Source organism: Amblyomma mixtum, chromosome 2 (genome assembly GCF_055824585.1).
Source record: "Amblyomma mixtum isolate Tamu chromosome 2, ASM5582458v1, whole genome shotgun sequence".
Taxonomy (NCBI): Eukaryota; Metazoa; Arthropoda; class Arachnida; order Ixodida; family Ixodidae; genus Amblyomma; species Amblyomma mixtum.
Window position 1 is genome coordinate 317,683,495 of NC_143013.1, and position 16,189 is coordinate 317,699,683.

At 45.8% G+C, this 16,189-nt stretch overlaps 1 protein-coding gene and 1 non-coding gene across 2 annotated transcripts; one reads left to right on the forward strand and one right to left on the reverse strand.

The window, feature by feature from the left end:
* Nucleotides 1-163: 163 nt before the first annotated feature.
* Nucleotides 164-237, reverse strand: TRNAS-GGA (transfer RNA serine (anticodon GGA)). The gene has a single exon. It is a non-coding gene; the product is annotated as a tRNA-Ser (tRNA).
* Nucleotides 238-824: 587 nt separating this feature from the next.
* Nucleotides 825-15,927, forward strand: LOC149365106 (endochitinase-like). The gene is made up of 5 exons (XM_089570243.1): nucleotides 825-1,112; nucleotides 2,504-2,564; nucleotides 4,797-5,110; nucleotides 10,266-10,499; nucleotides 15,017-15,927. Exons 1-5 carry the CDS (start codon nucleotides 840-842, stop codon nucleotides 15,380-15,382), a joined length of 1,248 nt encoding a protein of 415 aa, XP_089426369.1. The 5' UTR covers nucleotides 825-839; the 3' UTR covers nucleotides 15,383-15,927.
* Nucleotides 15,928-16,189: the final 262 nt, after the last annotated feature.

Sequence of the window (16,189 nt, forward strand, 5' to 3'; positions counted from 1 at the left end):
ACCGCTGCTCGTCTGCTCACGCGCATGAGACGCTGAGCGACCGACTTCGATGCTTCTGTGATATTACCAAAAAAATATATATATATCCGCCCGAGCGCAGCCATACTGCTACAAAGGAAAGCTATACAGCTTTCTCAGAAACTTCGTACTTAAAGAAAAATTCGTCCTGGTCCGGGGTTCGAACCCGGGACCACCGCTTCTCCGGAGCAGTCACTCTACCAATTGAGCTAACCGGGACGGCAAGCTTATGGTAGGGCGAGATCGAATTGATCAATAACTCGAAGTGGGAACAGTGTTGGTCAAATGTTTAGGGGAATCCCCCAAGGTGGAGTAGATTTGTAATAAGGGATTAATTACTCATTGACATCCACCCGAGCGCAGCCATACGGCTACAAAGGAAAGCTATACAGCTTGCCGTCCCGGTTAACTCAATTGGTAGAGCGACTGCTCCGGTGAAGCGGTGGTCCCGGGTTCGAACCCGGACCAGGACGAATTTTTCTTTAACTACGAAGTTTCTGAGAAAGCTGTATAGCTTTCCTTTGTAGTCGTATGGCTGCGCTCGGGTGGATGTCAATGAGTAATTACTCCCTTATATATATATATATATATATATATATATATATATATATATATATATATATATATATATATATATATATATATATATATATATATATATATATAGCACTCTATAGTTTCGAAGTAACATTTGGTTTTATTCTTATCGAAGTCAGCCTGGAACCAAACTGCTATCCGGTATAGCTCTGCAGTGCAGCGCAGAATGAAACTGCTTCTATACAGGCTTGTGCGCTGCGTGCCTGCAGGAGTTTTTGAACATCATGTTCATCACGGCCGCCGTGTTCACGGTGACAGGAGCCGTGGTGGCGGTGCGCTCGGCCTTCGGCTCAGAACCCGAGGACGCGTGGGCGCTGCCGCTGGAGGAAGACATGCAGGCGACCCGCAAGCGGCTCTACTGCTTCTTCAATCACTCGGCCCATAGGAGACCCGAGCCGATGCGCTTCGGTGTCGAGAACATCCACGTCGAACTGTGCGACGACGTCGTCTACTGCTACCTGGGCGTCGATCCCGCCACCGCAAACATTGTCAGCAAGGTATAGAGCCTCGCCTTTACTCTAACCACGTTGGTGCAGTCAAGAGCCTTTGTCTCTCTAGGAATACATTCGCAGAAATGTTTATTAAGACTAAATGTGCTGCCAAACGTGCCTAGTTTTTATTCCTTTGAAAGCTTGCAAGAAATCTCGGTAGAAAAAGAGGCGGGAAAAGGGTTCACAGGCCCACATGAGAGGAGGTGCTGTGATATGCCATCATCTGGCAGAGATATGATACAAGGCGGAAGCATCATGGTGCGTTCTAACGCGTTCTAATAAGTGACATCCAACAGCAGGTATAAATGAACAACGCCAGCTTTGTGAGGAAAAGGTATGTTCTCATTTACTTTTTCCCGTAAGACCGGTTAATTTGCCTGAGCTTGGACATTGTCAATATGGGCGCCTCGGGGCTGGGACACTGTTGGCTGTGCCGCTGTGGTGACGCAAGAAGAATAAAATGATACAGGGGGCACGCGAATCGGAAAGTTTTCATGTTTCGTTGAAGCTGCAACCACTAACGGGCACGAAAACTACCCGGCTGCTCTCCTTTCCTCATGGCGAAAGAAACGAGACGTAGTTGAAGATCGTTATGTTAAAGGCGAGATAAATAGTAGGGCAGAGATCGCAGAGTTTTTCAAACTTCAAATAAATTTTGGGTGGGAAACTCTAACACAGTAAAGAGTTTTCACGCAAATACCCGCATGTTGCACTTGTCAGCCTTAACACGGCCGTCACTTACGGGTAGTACAGGTTTTCGCTTCCTATTTCATGCTTTTCTTCGCAAAATATGTAAAGGCAGCGCCAGGACATGCTGAGAGCCAGCACTTAGCATGTATAAACTAGTTTCGCATAGAAAAGTGAGGGTTCGGGCAAGTTTCTCATGGCACGAACCAAAGCCTATGCACGAGCATGGTGCGCGAACCTGCAATAGCAGACACCAGTGAAACGTTTTTGTTTTTCTCATCATGGGCAAATTCGAGGCTCGTTTACGCCTACCTACTTTCCTGCTCTTCATCGCAATATTCACTAAGCATATTTTATTACAGGACATACTAATTGTAAAACAACGTTTCCTTGTATTATTTATTTTCCAAAAATTTCGATTTATCCAGTGGTAGTTATGTTTTAAGGCTAACACTAGCCAAGTCAAGTACGATACCTTTGTCTTCCCGGGTTTCCCGAGGTGGATGAAGCAGCCGTTAAGAAACTCGCATTGATGTTGGCACCAGCATTCCCTCTCGGTAATATTTAGAAACTGTATGATTTCACCCACACCGATAAGTAATTGAAGGCTATGAACTAGGCATAGCTATTCCAGGGCTTTTTACACTCTGATATCAAGCACACTGTGTGCTTCCTATCGTGAAAACTACAACTTATCTTTCTTTTTGTAGGACCCCAAGTTCGATATCCAGCAAGAAGGCATCCGAAAATTTGCCAGGCTTAGAGACAAAGGTAATGTAGAGTATATTTAGCCTCACCTCTCTGGTCTTAAGAGTTCAGTAGTTACAGCGCAAATGTGCTTTTCAAACGTGACGAGGCGGTGTCTCCTGCCTTTAAGTAATCACAGTTGTCTACTACTGTGAACATGCTACAGTGTTTCATTATTTTTGCATTGTATCCTATGCACTCCAGGCGCATCAAGGCGCTGTAATGTGATTTGCAATAAAGCTATGTTCCACTGGTATGCTTTTGTATAACCAAATGATTGCAAGGGTTGCTCTAGAAGAGAGAAAGCAAGTTATTTTCTGCTGGTCTGTTCATCTCCTTTGCCTGTTAGCCTAGACGAAGAGGCATCTGTATTGCAAGAACGAAATATGCTGTGAAATTTGTTTAGACAGTCTGCTTTGTGTGGAGTACGAAAGAAGAACAGAGCGAGCAATGGACGCCGGACTTACTAAACGCACATGTCAGAGGAAGAAATCGTAAGATTAGTTACGTATACAGGGTGTTTCACTTAAGACTTTACACAATTTTTTAAAATATCATTTCTGAATTAAAGAGCGCTTTTTTCGGCATAGCGTCGTGAGTGGTGTAGTGCATCAAAATACAGCTAAGACGTGCTAACTAGCAGGCTGGTTTACTAATACTAAAGGGGGAACTTTTTAACGATTATTGTTAGGCTCCTTAATTATTAAGAGACATGTAGCCCACCATAGTTTTTAAAATTTCGGAAACCCGGTCACCCTCGGCGCTGTGGCCCAACAAATTTTGGCTACATCGTACCAAAATGCATGCGGTTTCGAGAAGCTTGCAGGGAAAGCAACCTCTCCAGTGGACTTAAGTCTTCGAAATAGCCAAAATTTGTTGGGTCACAGCGCCGAGGGTAACTGCGCTTTAGAAATACTAAGAACTGACATGTAATATTACTTACGCTGAGCTACACGCCTCTCAGTAATTAAGGAGCGTTATATTAATAGTTAAAAACTTGACTATTAAATATTAGTTAACCAACCTGCTTGTTAGCACGTCTTAGCTGTATTCTGATGTACTACACCACTGACAGTGCTATGCCGAAAAAAGCGCTTTTATAACTCTTCTAACGATTTATCATTGTCTCTTTGGGTCTCTTGAATCCGTTCTTGGAGATTTTGTGCACGTAGATTTGTGCACGTAGTTTCCTGACTGTATCCCAGTCCGTGATTCGAATAATACGTGCCCTGGTTATGTTATGGTCACTGCCTAGAGTTTCCTCCAGGTTGTTACATCCTTGAAAGTCTAGGTTCTTGATAAGTGTAAGATCCGGACAGGTGTCTCGACGGGCGCTGTTCTCTACCCGCGTTCGTTGAGTAGGCTCTGCCAAGATGTTCAGTCTCTATCTCGCAGTTGCCGGAGCCAAACGTGGTCCCTTGGGTTTTCTTGTTTCGTATCCTTACAGAGGTCCTCGTAGCTGTAGGCATCTCGTCCGGCCCAGGTGTTGGGTATGGGCGCGTAAGTTTCCGTAGTCAATGTCCAGTCGTCCCGCCGAAGTTCCTTATATACTGGGAGCCTTTTGTACCAAGATTTGCCTCTTGATTGTTTTATTTTCTTGATAGACGCGGTTCTGTCTGGTGGCTGGACGCAATTCTCCTTTGTGACTCTTTCCGGTTCTGTGGTGTGTTGCGAACGTTGCGACAAACTCCCTTTCTTGTTGGCAACGCTCTTTACACTCTTCAAACATTTGGAAAGGGGACTGATTGACTAGCCCAACCTTGTGCATTCATCGAAGCCAGCAACCGTTGGCTAGAACGGCAGTTTTGAGTAAATGGTATAGACCTTTGCAATAAGGGCGCCCTGGGTGCTGCCATATTGTTCACTGGACTGTTGTGAGCACCTCGCTCTAGCATGGGGGAGGCTGCGGCACAACCGCTTTCCGACAGTCCAGAGAGGAGTCGTTTCGACAACTCCCCCGCCCGATGCAAAAGTCTATAATAGGTGATGTTTAGTGTACCGACGCTGCACCTCGGCAATTGGAGGCTCTATAATTAATTTACGCTACCTGGAGTTCTTTCTCGCGCACGGACTTCGTACTACACACGCGGGCGTTTTTGCATTTTTCGCAATTGAGCCTCCGCGGCGGGTTACTTGGTCGAGGTGTGTGAGCAAAGGTAATGTGAGAGAGTTTGTAAAAAGAAAAGGCAATCACCAACGCTACATTTCTTTCCGTGGAAGTGGTGATTTAAACAATGGCTTCCTTTGCTGCTGCAGACGTGAGCCTGGTAATCTGGGCCGCGGTGGGCGGGCGCCGGTCGGATGGCGAGGCGTTCCGCAAGCTGTCTGGCCTCCGCCGCTACCGGGTGGAGTTCGCGGAGAACGCGGCCCGCTGGTTGCTGCAGTACGGTTTCGACGGGCTGGTGCTGCACTGGCCCGGCCCAGTGGGCGACCAGGACCGCCAGGCCCTGGGCGCCTTCCTGCGCACCCTGCGCAGGCGCCTCTCCTCGGACGGGCAGCGGCTGGCCATCGTGGTGCCCGCGGACAAAGCCCAGCGCGCCGCGGGCTTCGACGTCCAGGACATCATCAATGTGGGCGCACCGTCCTGTTTGTTGTTAGCACACTCTGTACGCTGCCCAGTATAGTGTGTTACGGTTCAGTGGTTTCTATCATGAGTCATTGTTCGCAGCTTAAAGATAAGCAAAGGATCGTGAATGCTGGCTACGACGTAAAATTTTACTTCTTTATAAAAGCCTGGCATATAGCGTATAAAGTTATAACAGTCACCATTGGCTTTATTTTTCGTCATATTTAGTTCTTAACCTAATAGTCACTGTTTTAACTTCATACATTATATGTCAGGCTCCAATCAATCTGCAAAAGAAGAAAAATATGTCAGGCACGTTTTTCTGCTTAACTTTTAAATTTATAACCCTCAATTATATTAAAATAGTTGAAGTCGATTGGCGACTGAGGCGCCGGACATGTTCTGTTTTAGCTTTCACTAGTCTTTAACTTTGTCGCTGAATTATTTTTAGTGCACTACAGAGGGACTGTTGAGGAAATCATTCAAGATTCAATGACATCTCCGGATGATTTTGCAGGACCAGTTAGACCGGACGCTTTAGGGCCCTTAGACACAATGGAGCAAGCGCTATCGGTGACGGATCTGCTCTTGGTGTACAAATCGAGTGAAATCCTACACTTCCCATTAAAATTTTCTTATTTTAACGCGGCAGCCTATCTAGCATTCTATACATAAGCTGCTACCACGTCGCGAGGGAAATTCGCTGGCATCATGGGTGTAGATTAATCACAAAACCTTAGTTGCGACAGAGATCAAAGGCACTTAAGTTGAATGTTTAGAACTTTTACTAGACCGTAGAGACCGATATGTGCTCTTAATTTTAGCTTCCGGTGAACTGAAGGGGTGAAATACGCGGGAGCATAACTAAGCTTGCTTTTTTACGTTAATAACTGCTTTAGAGTTAAGATTATTTGGCTTTTTGAGTGCATTACGAAATTATTCCCTAATATTATTAAGGTGGAGTTCCTCTCATGTGTGCTGCGGTAAAAAAACATACCCTCCCTCCCGCTATAGAGGACAAGGACTACGAACATGCTTGAAGTCTTGGGGTATAAAATTAGCTGAACCAATATTCCGAGCCCAGTTTCGCTTACTACGCTGGTATGCGAAGGTAGCTCTGCCTCACTAAGACCCATATTGAGGCGAAGCAAGCTTTGCAGGAAAATCTTTAGAATTATTTTTTGGTGTCTCTCGATTTGGTTGTTTAACTCTTTCGCTAGCGCCATAGGCGATCGTTCGCATATGATCGATTCAAATCGCCCGCGCAAAAAAGCTCATTTTGGAGCGTTGTGGACGTGCTCCGCCATCTAGTTAGCGAGCTCAACAACTCCTCTTTCGATTGCAGCCTTGGTTTCAGTGTTTTGACATGAGGGGGCGCCGTGAAAAATAAAACTTTGAACGGCCGCAGCAGCGTCAGCCGGAGAAAATGGCGTCCGCGTCGCCGCGCGCTCCTCGAAAGCGAAAGCTGACACCAAGCACGTCGGCCGGTTTCGGTTTCGTTTTTTGCGACGAAAGCAGCGGTTATTAGTCGGGTAACAATGTACAAACGTCGGATTTCGGTTTCGACAGCGAGACTTCGCCTCGGGAGCCTGGAACGTCAGCGCGTACTTGCATGTAAGTTCTGTTTTCGTTCGCTGTGTGTTTTCTGCGGTGCATACGGTTTGTAATTGATGACAGTGGTTTATTTTTGTGCTTCAGGGTCTTGAAAACGTATGGCGAAGACAGTTTGCCAAATGCTCAAGGTCGCGTCGCGTTTTTCAACCAAGACGACAGCTAGGTGTCCATGTCGGCACATCGCTGCGGAGCAGCGCTCGGAGATTCGTTCGACTTCTCGTCTTTTTTTTTGATGCTCTTCACGGCGGAAATGATTAAGATCGTGTGCGGAAACACTAATAAGTATGCATGGATGAAGATTTTCAGTAAATTCGGCGTGACGGCTCATGGGAAGACGTGAATCTGTTGGAGATTCTGATGTTCATTGGAATCATCATATACATTGGAATTGTTGACCTGCCACGACTGTATCTCTACTGAAATACCAGAATAACCTATTCTGGCCCTCTGCCATCAAAAATTATTTCTCAAAATTGGTTTTTCGCTTTTTTTGTTTGTTTGTTTTTGCACGTAACGGACCCGGATGATTCAGTGGCGGCAGCATCTATTGGCAAGACTTGGAAAGTGTCCTGGCTTTTGAACCACATCGCTAAAACTTATTTCATCTATCCTGATGTTTTAGAGCTTGCCTAAAATGCCAAATTTTATCAGCTGGCTTTCAGGGAGCAGCTCATTCAAGAAATCTTCGGGTATGATGAGGGAAAAGAAGTCCACGCCCCCAATCCTCCCATAGAATCCATTCAACACCAATCGAAAAAAATGAAAAAAAGAAGAAACTGCAAGCTCGGCTATCAGAGAACAAGGGAGGAACAAAGATAAAACCTTATGTGAGGCACTTGTCAGTCTACCTCTGCTTCACATCATCACCTCTGATTGCCCTTCACAGTGGCACCACAGTCATGACCCCTGACTTGACAAGCCATGGAAAGTGCAGTCAATTTTTCTCATAGCTGAAACTGTGAATAATGACAGCTATAAACATGTGCAACAGTTTGTATATTCCAGTTTTCCTCTAATCAAGTTCGGGCTTAGTGCAGCCGGTAATTTTTGTTTTTGCTATATACTTTTTTTGTGTTTTTAGCAAATTTCACAAATAAATGTTCATTTACTTTTGTACACACAACTCTGGTGTTTGTTTAATTCAGAAGTGTAACTAATAAGCTACAATTTCATGCATTGCAACATGTGCTGGGTGTATTAGTTCTTGAGCAAAAAAATTTTCTTCCAGTACGCTCCAAATCATGCATTTTTCCGCGGTAGCGAAAGAGTTAAATTTAATATGCTCCTTGTGTTAGCGATCCAATACTTTTATTCGAACTGTATTCTTCTCTAGTTTTATGCTCTGCGCGCTATTGTTTTCTGCTAGTGTGGTAATGGAAGTAGTAATAAAATGGAATGAAAGCGAGCTTAGTACGGCCTGAGCTGATAAAAATCGCCTGCTCGACGCTGTTTAGAACGCCGCCGTTTGAAAATAACTAATATATGCACAATCTGAACACAAAGCATTGTGCAAATGGCGAATGTATTTACAAAAATGGCTGAGGCTTAGCTAAGGTTAAGCCTAGTCAGATGCGAAGCATATTGATGGCTAGGCTTGGTAATACATGGCTTTAAAACATGACCGTGCATGAGAGGTTGTGTGCCCGGGGAGGCTAATAAATGCAGCAATTAGCGCTGCAGAACTAAGCTCGCCTTAGATTGATCGTCGTTAGCAGGTTGCGTCAAACATAATCGATCGGGTGATTCTCGAAGATCTTCCTTGCAACGTAGTCGCTCGCACACATCACAAGCATAGAGACAGCGAATGCCCGTGAAATGTTCTGCGAACAATTGGTCGGCTGCTAGGTAAATTGACTGCCGCTTGGTACTTTGCAGTCAGGCCACGTCGTCGCTCCTCTTGGACTGAACCCCGGCTACACGCTCGGCCCGAGCTATTTGTGCCATCACTCGGCAGTATAGCACTCAGATAGGTTATTAAATTTCTCTCGTCGGCGTTTATATCTAGCGTCTGCATAGCTGCTAAGGATGCGAGGTATTTGGTGCGGACCACTAGAGCTCGCGTCTATAATTACCCATAATAAAATGTAATCGCAATGGACCACACTGACACAGCGTTGAGCAGTAGGTCTCAGTACGAACCAAATGTATAACTTGCTGACAAAGGCAAGCCTCAGAGCGTGAAGTCCCTAACAAAAAAGCCGTAAGGCTTTAACGTAGTTAAACCGAGTAGACGTGTGAAAGCGTGTGTTTAGCCTGGTTGGCTTATTGTTTACTTTGCTGGGTCATCGGCACGTCTGGCGACAATATTAGGGTCAGTTTAAGCTCTGATAGAGGTTAGGCTTATCTGATCTGTTGGCGCCGCATATGGAAGTTGATGAAGAAGACGATGTGCAGTGCACAGCGCGAGAGTGTGTTGCCGTTTAACACGAGGCGTGATCGGCTGCGGCGATAGCGTAGTGCTCTCGTGCAGTGGCCAGCGAAGCTGGTCTGTTGGTCCCGCCGCGGGTTCGAGAGCCAGTCGCGGCAATATTTATTTCATTTCTGCTCCCTCAAGGTCAGGGACACCACGAGATACTTGGTTTGATTTGACCCCGTGAAGTAGGGCTTTTTCACTAAAATAAAGCGTGCACTCGGTGCGCGGCGGAGGATCGTGCTCTTTCCCACGCCTGACTTATGCCCCTCGATAGGCGGCATGGGGATTTTTCTTTAGCAATGTTCCGAAAGGTGCCTGCACCTGTTCGCCGATTTTTCGCTCTTAGCCTGCGGATTAATTGATAGAGCACCCTGTTCCTACGATGCCGGAGCGCTCAGTAGGATTGGGCTCAATGCCTACTGATGTGACACTTCATTAGATCTTTTGCATTCGTCCAGGACTTTTGTGACGCACAGAAAAACCTTGGGGCACGAGACATACAGCACATTCTGCGTTGAAAAGGCGAGGTTCGCAGAGCCTATGATAGACTTTAAGATAGATACTGTCATGTAGTGGTGATGGCAGTCAAGCACCACGAGATAACAGTGAAAAGGATTAAAAAAAAAAAAACTACATTTAGCTGACTTGCGCCCAAAACAACTAACAAGTGGGCAAGTGGGTGGCGGCAATAGCAAGAAGCGCGCTGGCGGTCGTCAGAGAAAAGAATCGCCGCCTCTGTCGGCTGCGCTCAATTTAAAGTTGGCGAAAAAATTCCGAGATACGGGCGCAAGGCAAACACTACATCTTGACAACCGTAGAATCAATTGTGCATGATTGCAATCATTCCAAATAAATCTGGTCGCATCTGGCTCCACAAAATGTTAAAGCCACGTGCCGGCGGCTTTGAACATCAAGAAACTAACATTATAAACGTTCGCGGCAATATTAGTGCCTGGAACTTGCTTCGTAGCTGGAGGCTCTTTTGGTGGGTAGTGAAGTGAGCAGCGGAGCATTGTTGCCACGAAAGACCCATAAAGCAGCACGCACACAACCTTTCTTCTTTGAATCAAGGACTTCTATTCGCGGGTGCAGCTGGCTGTCCATCTAATATGCGCCGTGCGGGGGCTCGCAGGTGGTGGACGTGATGTTCGTGGAGACGCACCGCACCATGGAGCCGGCCACGTTTCCCGTGACGAGCTTCTACAGCCCGCTGCGCGTCAAGACGCAAGCCAAGCGCAGGGGACAGACGGGCCTCTCGCACGTGCTGGGGGACATGTCACTCGAGCTCACCCAGATGGACAAGGTCGTCTTCGGGGTCACGCTTGCCGGCGCCTCCTTCACGCTTAAGAACGCCGTGGCCAACAAGGTAGTGCGCGTAAGAATTGATATGGAATGCACTAAGCGGAAACGGACGAAGCACCTTATTTATGCCTAGTTTATGAGTGAGTTTGGTCTATACTTCAGACATCACATTATCCTTTCAGCACATTATCCTTCTAGCATATGCCCTCTAGAGAACGAGAAAAATTGATTTATAAACAAAAACTAATTTTCCATCGAGGCGAGAGAAAGCATCGACTAAAACGATAGGAAACTGGCGGAGGCTGTGATGGCATCTCTCTCAATTTAGGCACTGGCTGTGGCCAGGTTATTAAAGAGACGTTTCTTGCTGCCATCCTCATGGTCATGAACGGCGTCACCACTTTAGTGTGAATATTCCTATCCAAAAGGCAGAAGCGCATAATAACGGACAGTAAAGAACAGAACGCGGATGGTCCCCGGGTATTTTGTCGGTTATTCCTGGGGCTCGATCTAATTTTCTTGTTCCCCATCTACTGCACGCTCTTCCGCACTCTAACCCAGAAATGGGTAAGATGGGACCGAATGGCCCCACATGGTCCTTTCAAAGAACGGCTAGTTGCCAGGGAGGCTAACTGTACACGGTTAATGGTCGCTTTTGCAGTTAGTCCCTGTTGTAGTAGTAATGGTCGCTTTCTGAGAGGATTGTTGTGGAAACGCAGTTAACCCCCAAAGAAGTTAACGAACGCAACATTTATGCACTTTTCAGGTTTTATTTTTATTTAGTCGTACTGCAGACCAACAATTTGGCCCAAGCAGGAGGGGCAATGCATAAGAATGCAGACGAATACAAGCGATCATACTAGAAAAAATGTCCAACAAAGCACTGAGAACTGGTCCCTACAGTCGACTAAAATGACTTCGCAACATTTCCATGAAAGCATCAGGTCAAAAACCTCAACGGGGAGAGAATTCCAATCTGAAACTGTGTGCTGGAAGAAACTGCACCTATGACAGTTTGTTTTGATAAAAATGGGTGCTAATGAATACTGATGAGTATGTCGAATTCTTCTTTCACTGATTGCCTTAACGCCAATGAAGAGCTGAATGTTAATTATCCTGAAAGGCTGTTGTGGAGTAACGCAAGACGGCTGATTTTCTTTCTTATCTTCAGTGTTTGGTTACCATATTTTGGCATCAATTTAGTTTGTGAATCATCCCTTATATATTTTTTCCAAACATATATCTTACCTCCTTTCTTTGGACTAGCTCTAAATCACTAATATCTCCCACCCTACTGCCGCATATTCCAGTGCTGATCTTACAAGAGAATTAGAGGCTATCATCTTAGTATTTACTGGAGCACTTTTAGGCTTTCTTTTAATAAGCCATAATTTTCTTACTGCCGTTGAACAGATATCGGAAATATATGGCGACCATGTTATTTCGATAGAAATCTTAGTTCACTTATGCGTCTCAACTCTTAAGACTGATGTACCATAAAACACGTATGGGAATGTACTGGGATACTTTTGCCTTGTGATGCAGAGCAGTACAGTCTTATCTGTATTCAGTTCCATTCCCCAACACGTGCACCAGTCAGTAACTGCACTGTAGACGATACTTCTTTAAAAATTACAGTCACCTGCGAAAACCTTGAAGGACACGTTCTCTGGAATAACGTCTGCCATATCACTGATATAGCACACTACCCTGCGGAGCGCACGCAGCAACATGGCGAACACTCGAACGAGAATTTCTAACGACAAACTGTTCTCTCTTTCTCACGTAATCACAAATCCATTGAATAATGTCAAAGAATGAGCTAGGTACTGTAATTTCTGCAATAAATTCCTGAGGGGCACCTTGTCAAAAACCTTACGATAATCTAAAAACAAAACATATACTTGCCCAGGCCTATTTAGTATTTATGAAAATTCATGTACTATAGTGACGATATATAAGTAAAACAACGCTAGACACGGGACGAAGGAAGAACAACACAGCACAAGGCGCTGAAGAATAGGGCCCAAAGAACTAGAAATTAACTGTGTTAAGGCGGAGACTTGGGCAAGTTGGTACATCATATGTAAGTAAAACAGCGCTAGACACGGGACGAAGGAAGAACAACATAGCACAAGGCGCTGTGTCCCGTTCGTCCCGTGTCTAGCGCTGTTTTACTTATACGAGGTCTGTTAGAAAAGTATCCGACTTTATTTTTTTTTTGCGAACACCTGATGGATATGAGACAAGCGCGCTTGCATCAGGCGACCTTGAACCTTCATGCGCATGCATGAATTTTTTCCCGCCTGCCGATAGCGTCAGTCGCTGGGAAGCAGCGTTTGAGTGAGGCAGTTTGCAGTGCTCTCGTCGGTTTTTTATTGCAAGGAAAATGGCGGAGTGAAAGGAGCAGCGCTACAGCAACAAATTTTGCCATAAACTTGGCGACAGCTGAGTGGAAACCATTCGAAATATTCAGACGGCTTTTGGTGAAGATGCTATGAGCAGCACACAGTTCAAGCAGTGTTACAATTGTTTTAAAGATGGCCGCACATCGGTGGAGAACGAGCCACGCTCCAATCGGCCATCAACATGCCAAAATGACCAGGTCATTGCCGAACTGAACGCTATGGTGATGCGGGACTGTCGCGTGACTATCCGAGAAATTGAGGAAGAGGTGGACATGAGCAATTTCTCCGCACAGTCCATTATCACCGAAGATTTGGCCATGGAGAGAGTTGCGGCGAAATTAGTGCCGAAGCTGCTCATGGTGGGGCAAAAGCAGCTTCGTGTTGAAGTCTCACAGGACATGCTGGATTCCGCAAACAGTGACCCCGACTTCATCAACATCATAATCACTAGTGACGAGTCTTGGGTGTACAGGTACGACCCGGAAACCAGATCCCAGTCGTCAGAGTGGAAGCATTCCACGTCACCAAGACTTAAGAAGGCCCGCCAATTGCGCAGCAATGTGAAAGTGATGCTGACTGCTTTCTTTGACACCCTCTGTGTGGCAGACCACGAGTACGCACTCTACAGGGTCAAACAGTCACCAAAGAGTACTACAGGGATGTCCTCCGTTGCCTACGTGATGCTGTGCGGCGCAAGAACCCGGAGCTGAGGTCAACAGGAAATTGGCGCACCCATCGCGCCAATGCTCCTGCACATTCCTCGCACTCGAATCAGATTTTTTGGTGAAAAACCAGACTCCTGTAGTTCAACAGACTCCTTACTGTCCTGATATGGCCCCTGCGATTTCTGGCTGGTTCCCAAAATCAAAAGGCCATTGAAAGGAGCGCGATTTCAGACAAGGAAGAACATTATGGCTGCAACGACAGCTGAGCTAAACTCCATTCCGAAAAGGGCCTTTTCGGAATACTTCCCACAATGGCAGCACCGCTGAGAGAAGTGTGTGGAGTCCCAAGTAGACTACTTTAAAGATGACTAGGTTTGCAACGCTCCAGTTATGCAAGTTTTTTTTTTCAACGGCCAAAGGTCGGATACTTTTCTAACAGACCTCGTATATGATGTACCAACTTGCCCAAGTCTACACCTTAATATAGTGACGAGTTGTTTTATGGCAGAGAAACCTTTCCTGAAGCCATGTTTGTGCTCAGACACTATGATTTGTGAGCAAGTTCTAAAAAGTTTGCAAGGAATACTTGTAAGTGAGACAAAGCGGTAGCTGGATACTGATAAATGGTCACGTTTTTTTGTGAATTGGCACAACCTGTGCTTTCTTCAAATATAAAGGTATTCCACCTCCTAACAAAGATAAGAAAAATTTTGTAAGAAATTGAGCTATATACTCGGCATAAGGCTGCAGAAAATTTGTTTAGAATACCGTTTGGTCCCAGCGGATCTTTTTGCCTCGATGTTAAACACCTTCCAGAAGAAATTACAAGATTGTCTACCGGGGCTTTGGTCCTACCACTGGGTTCAAACTCTTCAAGCTGCGAGAAAGCACTGTGAAAGTAATTGCTGACTTGCTCCGCAATAATCTGCACATCTTTTATAAATACGTCATTAATTTTTATTTTGTCTATTGTTTAGTTTGATCTAAATATAGCCAAAATTTCTCTGAATCGCTTTAAATAAATCCTGAAAGGCAATAGCTTAAGTATCAATCTCTAGCGAGTTTCACTAGCAAGTTTCACTTTAGATAGTAAATCACGCTTTAGCTCTGCGAACTGTAGTGCCCTTATTTCGTACTTTTTTCTAAATATTTCGATTTTACGGTTAGTGTGAATGACATCTGTGATAATCCAAGGATTTATTCTCCGCTTTCGAACCTGTCTTGAAGGACAACGTTTTTAATACAGAACTTAGCGACATTCTGAAACTGCACGCAGGAAATCTCAACATCGTTGTTAAAAATACGGAGGTGCTATCGACGTAATCAATCACTGCAACATCACCTGCCCATGCCAATTCGCTCTTAAAGGACATCTTAAAGACTTTTGTTGACCACTAACCTTCATGTCGCCGCATTTTGGCCTCATCTGCTTGTTCATCGCAAAACTTTCCATTATCGTCATCATCCCCCTCGGTGCTTCCTCGCTTCCCTCCCCCCTCGTCACGCAGGCGGGCGACCCCTCGGCGGGCCCCGGCAAGCCCGGCCTGTTCACTCGGCAGCCGGGCACGCTGAGCCACTACGAGCTGGAGCAGATGCTGGCGCATGACCTGAGCTGGTCGCGCCAGTTCGACCGCGTCGCCCAGTGCTCGTACGTGGTCAACGGCGACCAGTGGGTGGGCTTCGAGGACGACGTGTCGCTGCAGAGCAAGGCGCACCTGCTCCTCTTCACGGGCGGCATCGCCGTCTGGGACATCTGCATGGACGACTTCCGGGCCACCTTTGGCCGCCCCCTGCTGGCACGCGCGCGCGAAATCCTGCTCCGGAACCACACCTTCGGACGAAGCGTGCGCGCCAAGGCCCGGATGATGGGCTGACGATAGGACAGAATCACTCCGGGCATCCCCGTGACGCGCTTAAAAATTCCACGCATATTTGTAGACATCGAACGCATTCTCGTGATTTCATATGTCAGCGTATCCGTGTATGTTCTTGTTCATGGTTCTATATATTTCAATGCGATACAGTGTATATCCCTTGTGAACGATCTCGTTAAGGCGCCGGCTGAGACCTGAGACAGGTGCTGGTGCACTCCTTGCCCGTTCTCATTTCGTCGTCCTGTCGTGTGGCGCAAGGCGCATAAACTTTCAGATAAACAATCGGTTTTTTTTTTTCACGCAATGCTCGAGGTTGGTTAAGGATGATATTCCGCACCGCAAGAATTTCGTCTACTTCTGAAAAAGTGATCGCGATACGTTTCATACTTCTGCTGGTAAGACGGGCTGGTCCGTCGTAAACTCTATACTTGACTTTGAGGAAGTACTTAAAAAAGTTTTCCTCCCTTTTGCTCGCAGCTGTTCGTAGTAGCACTGTTAACGTGAAGAGTAAAATTAAATTTAATTTCTTCGTAACCCTTGTTTAATTAAAGGCCTACTAACAAATATGCGGAGAAAAAACGTGTGGCGGAAAACAAAAGGGAATCTTTGAACATTGGCCTGGTGCTACGCTACAAGAAATATTGCGATATGTTAAACAATTACCTGAAAATCATTCTTTAAATCTAAAGATTTTTTTCCTGGTCAGCGACTCTATTTGAGAAGTTTATGATTTGAGATTGTGATGGTGCTTTCATCGCTCACAAGAAAGTCTGCCATTTGTAGCCTTCTGTGTTGAACGCGTCAGCA

What these genes read in the sequence shown, in the direction of transcription:
- LOC149365106 (XM_089570243.1), top strand. Translation starts at nt 840, where the DNA reads ATGTTCATCACGGCCGCCGTGTTCACGGTGACAGGAGCCGTGGTGGCG. An exon ending in CCGCAAACATTGTCAGCAAG is followed by an intron (nt 1,113 to 2,503) that starts GTATAGAGCCTC and finishes TTCTTTTTGTAG; the next exon opens with GACCCCAAGTTCGATATCCA. An exon ending in ACGTCCAGGACATCATCAAT is followed by an intron (nt 5,111 to 10,265) that starts GTGGGCGCACCG and finishes GGGGGCTCGCAG; the next exon opens with GTGGTGGACGTGATGTTCGT.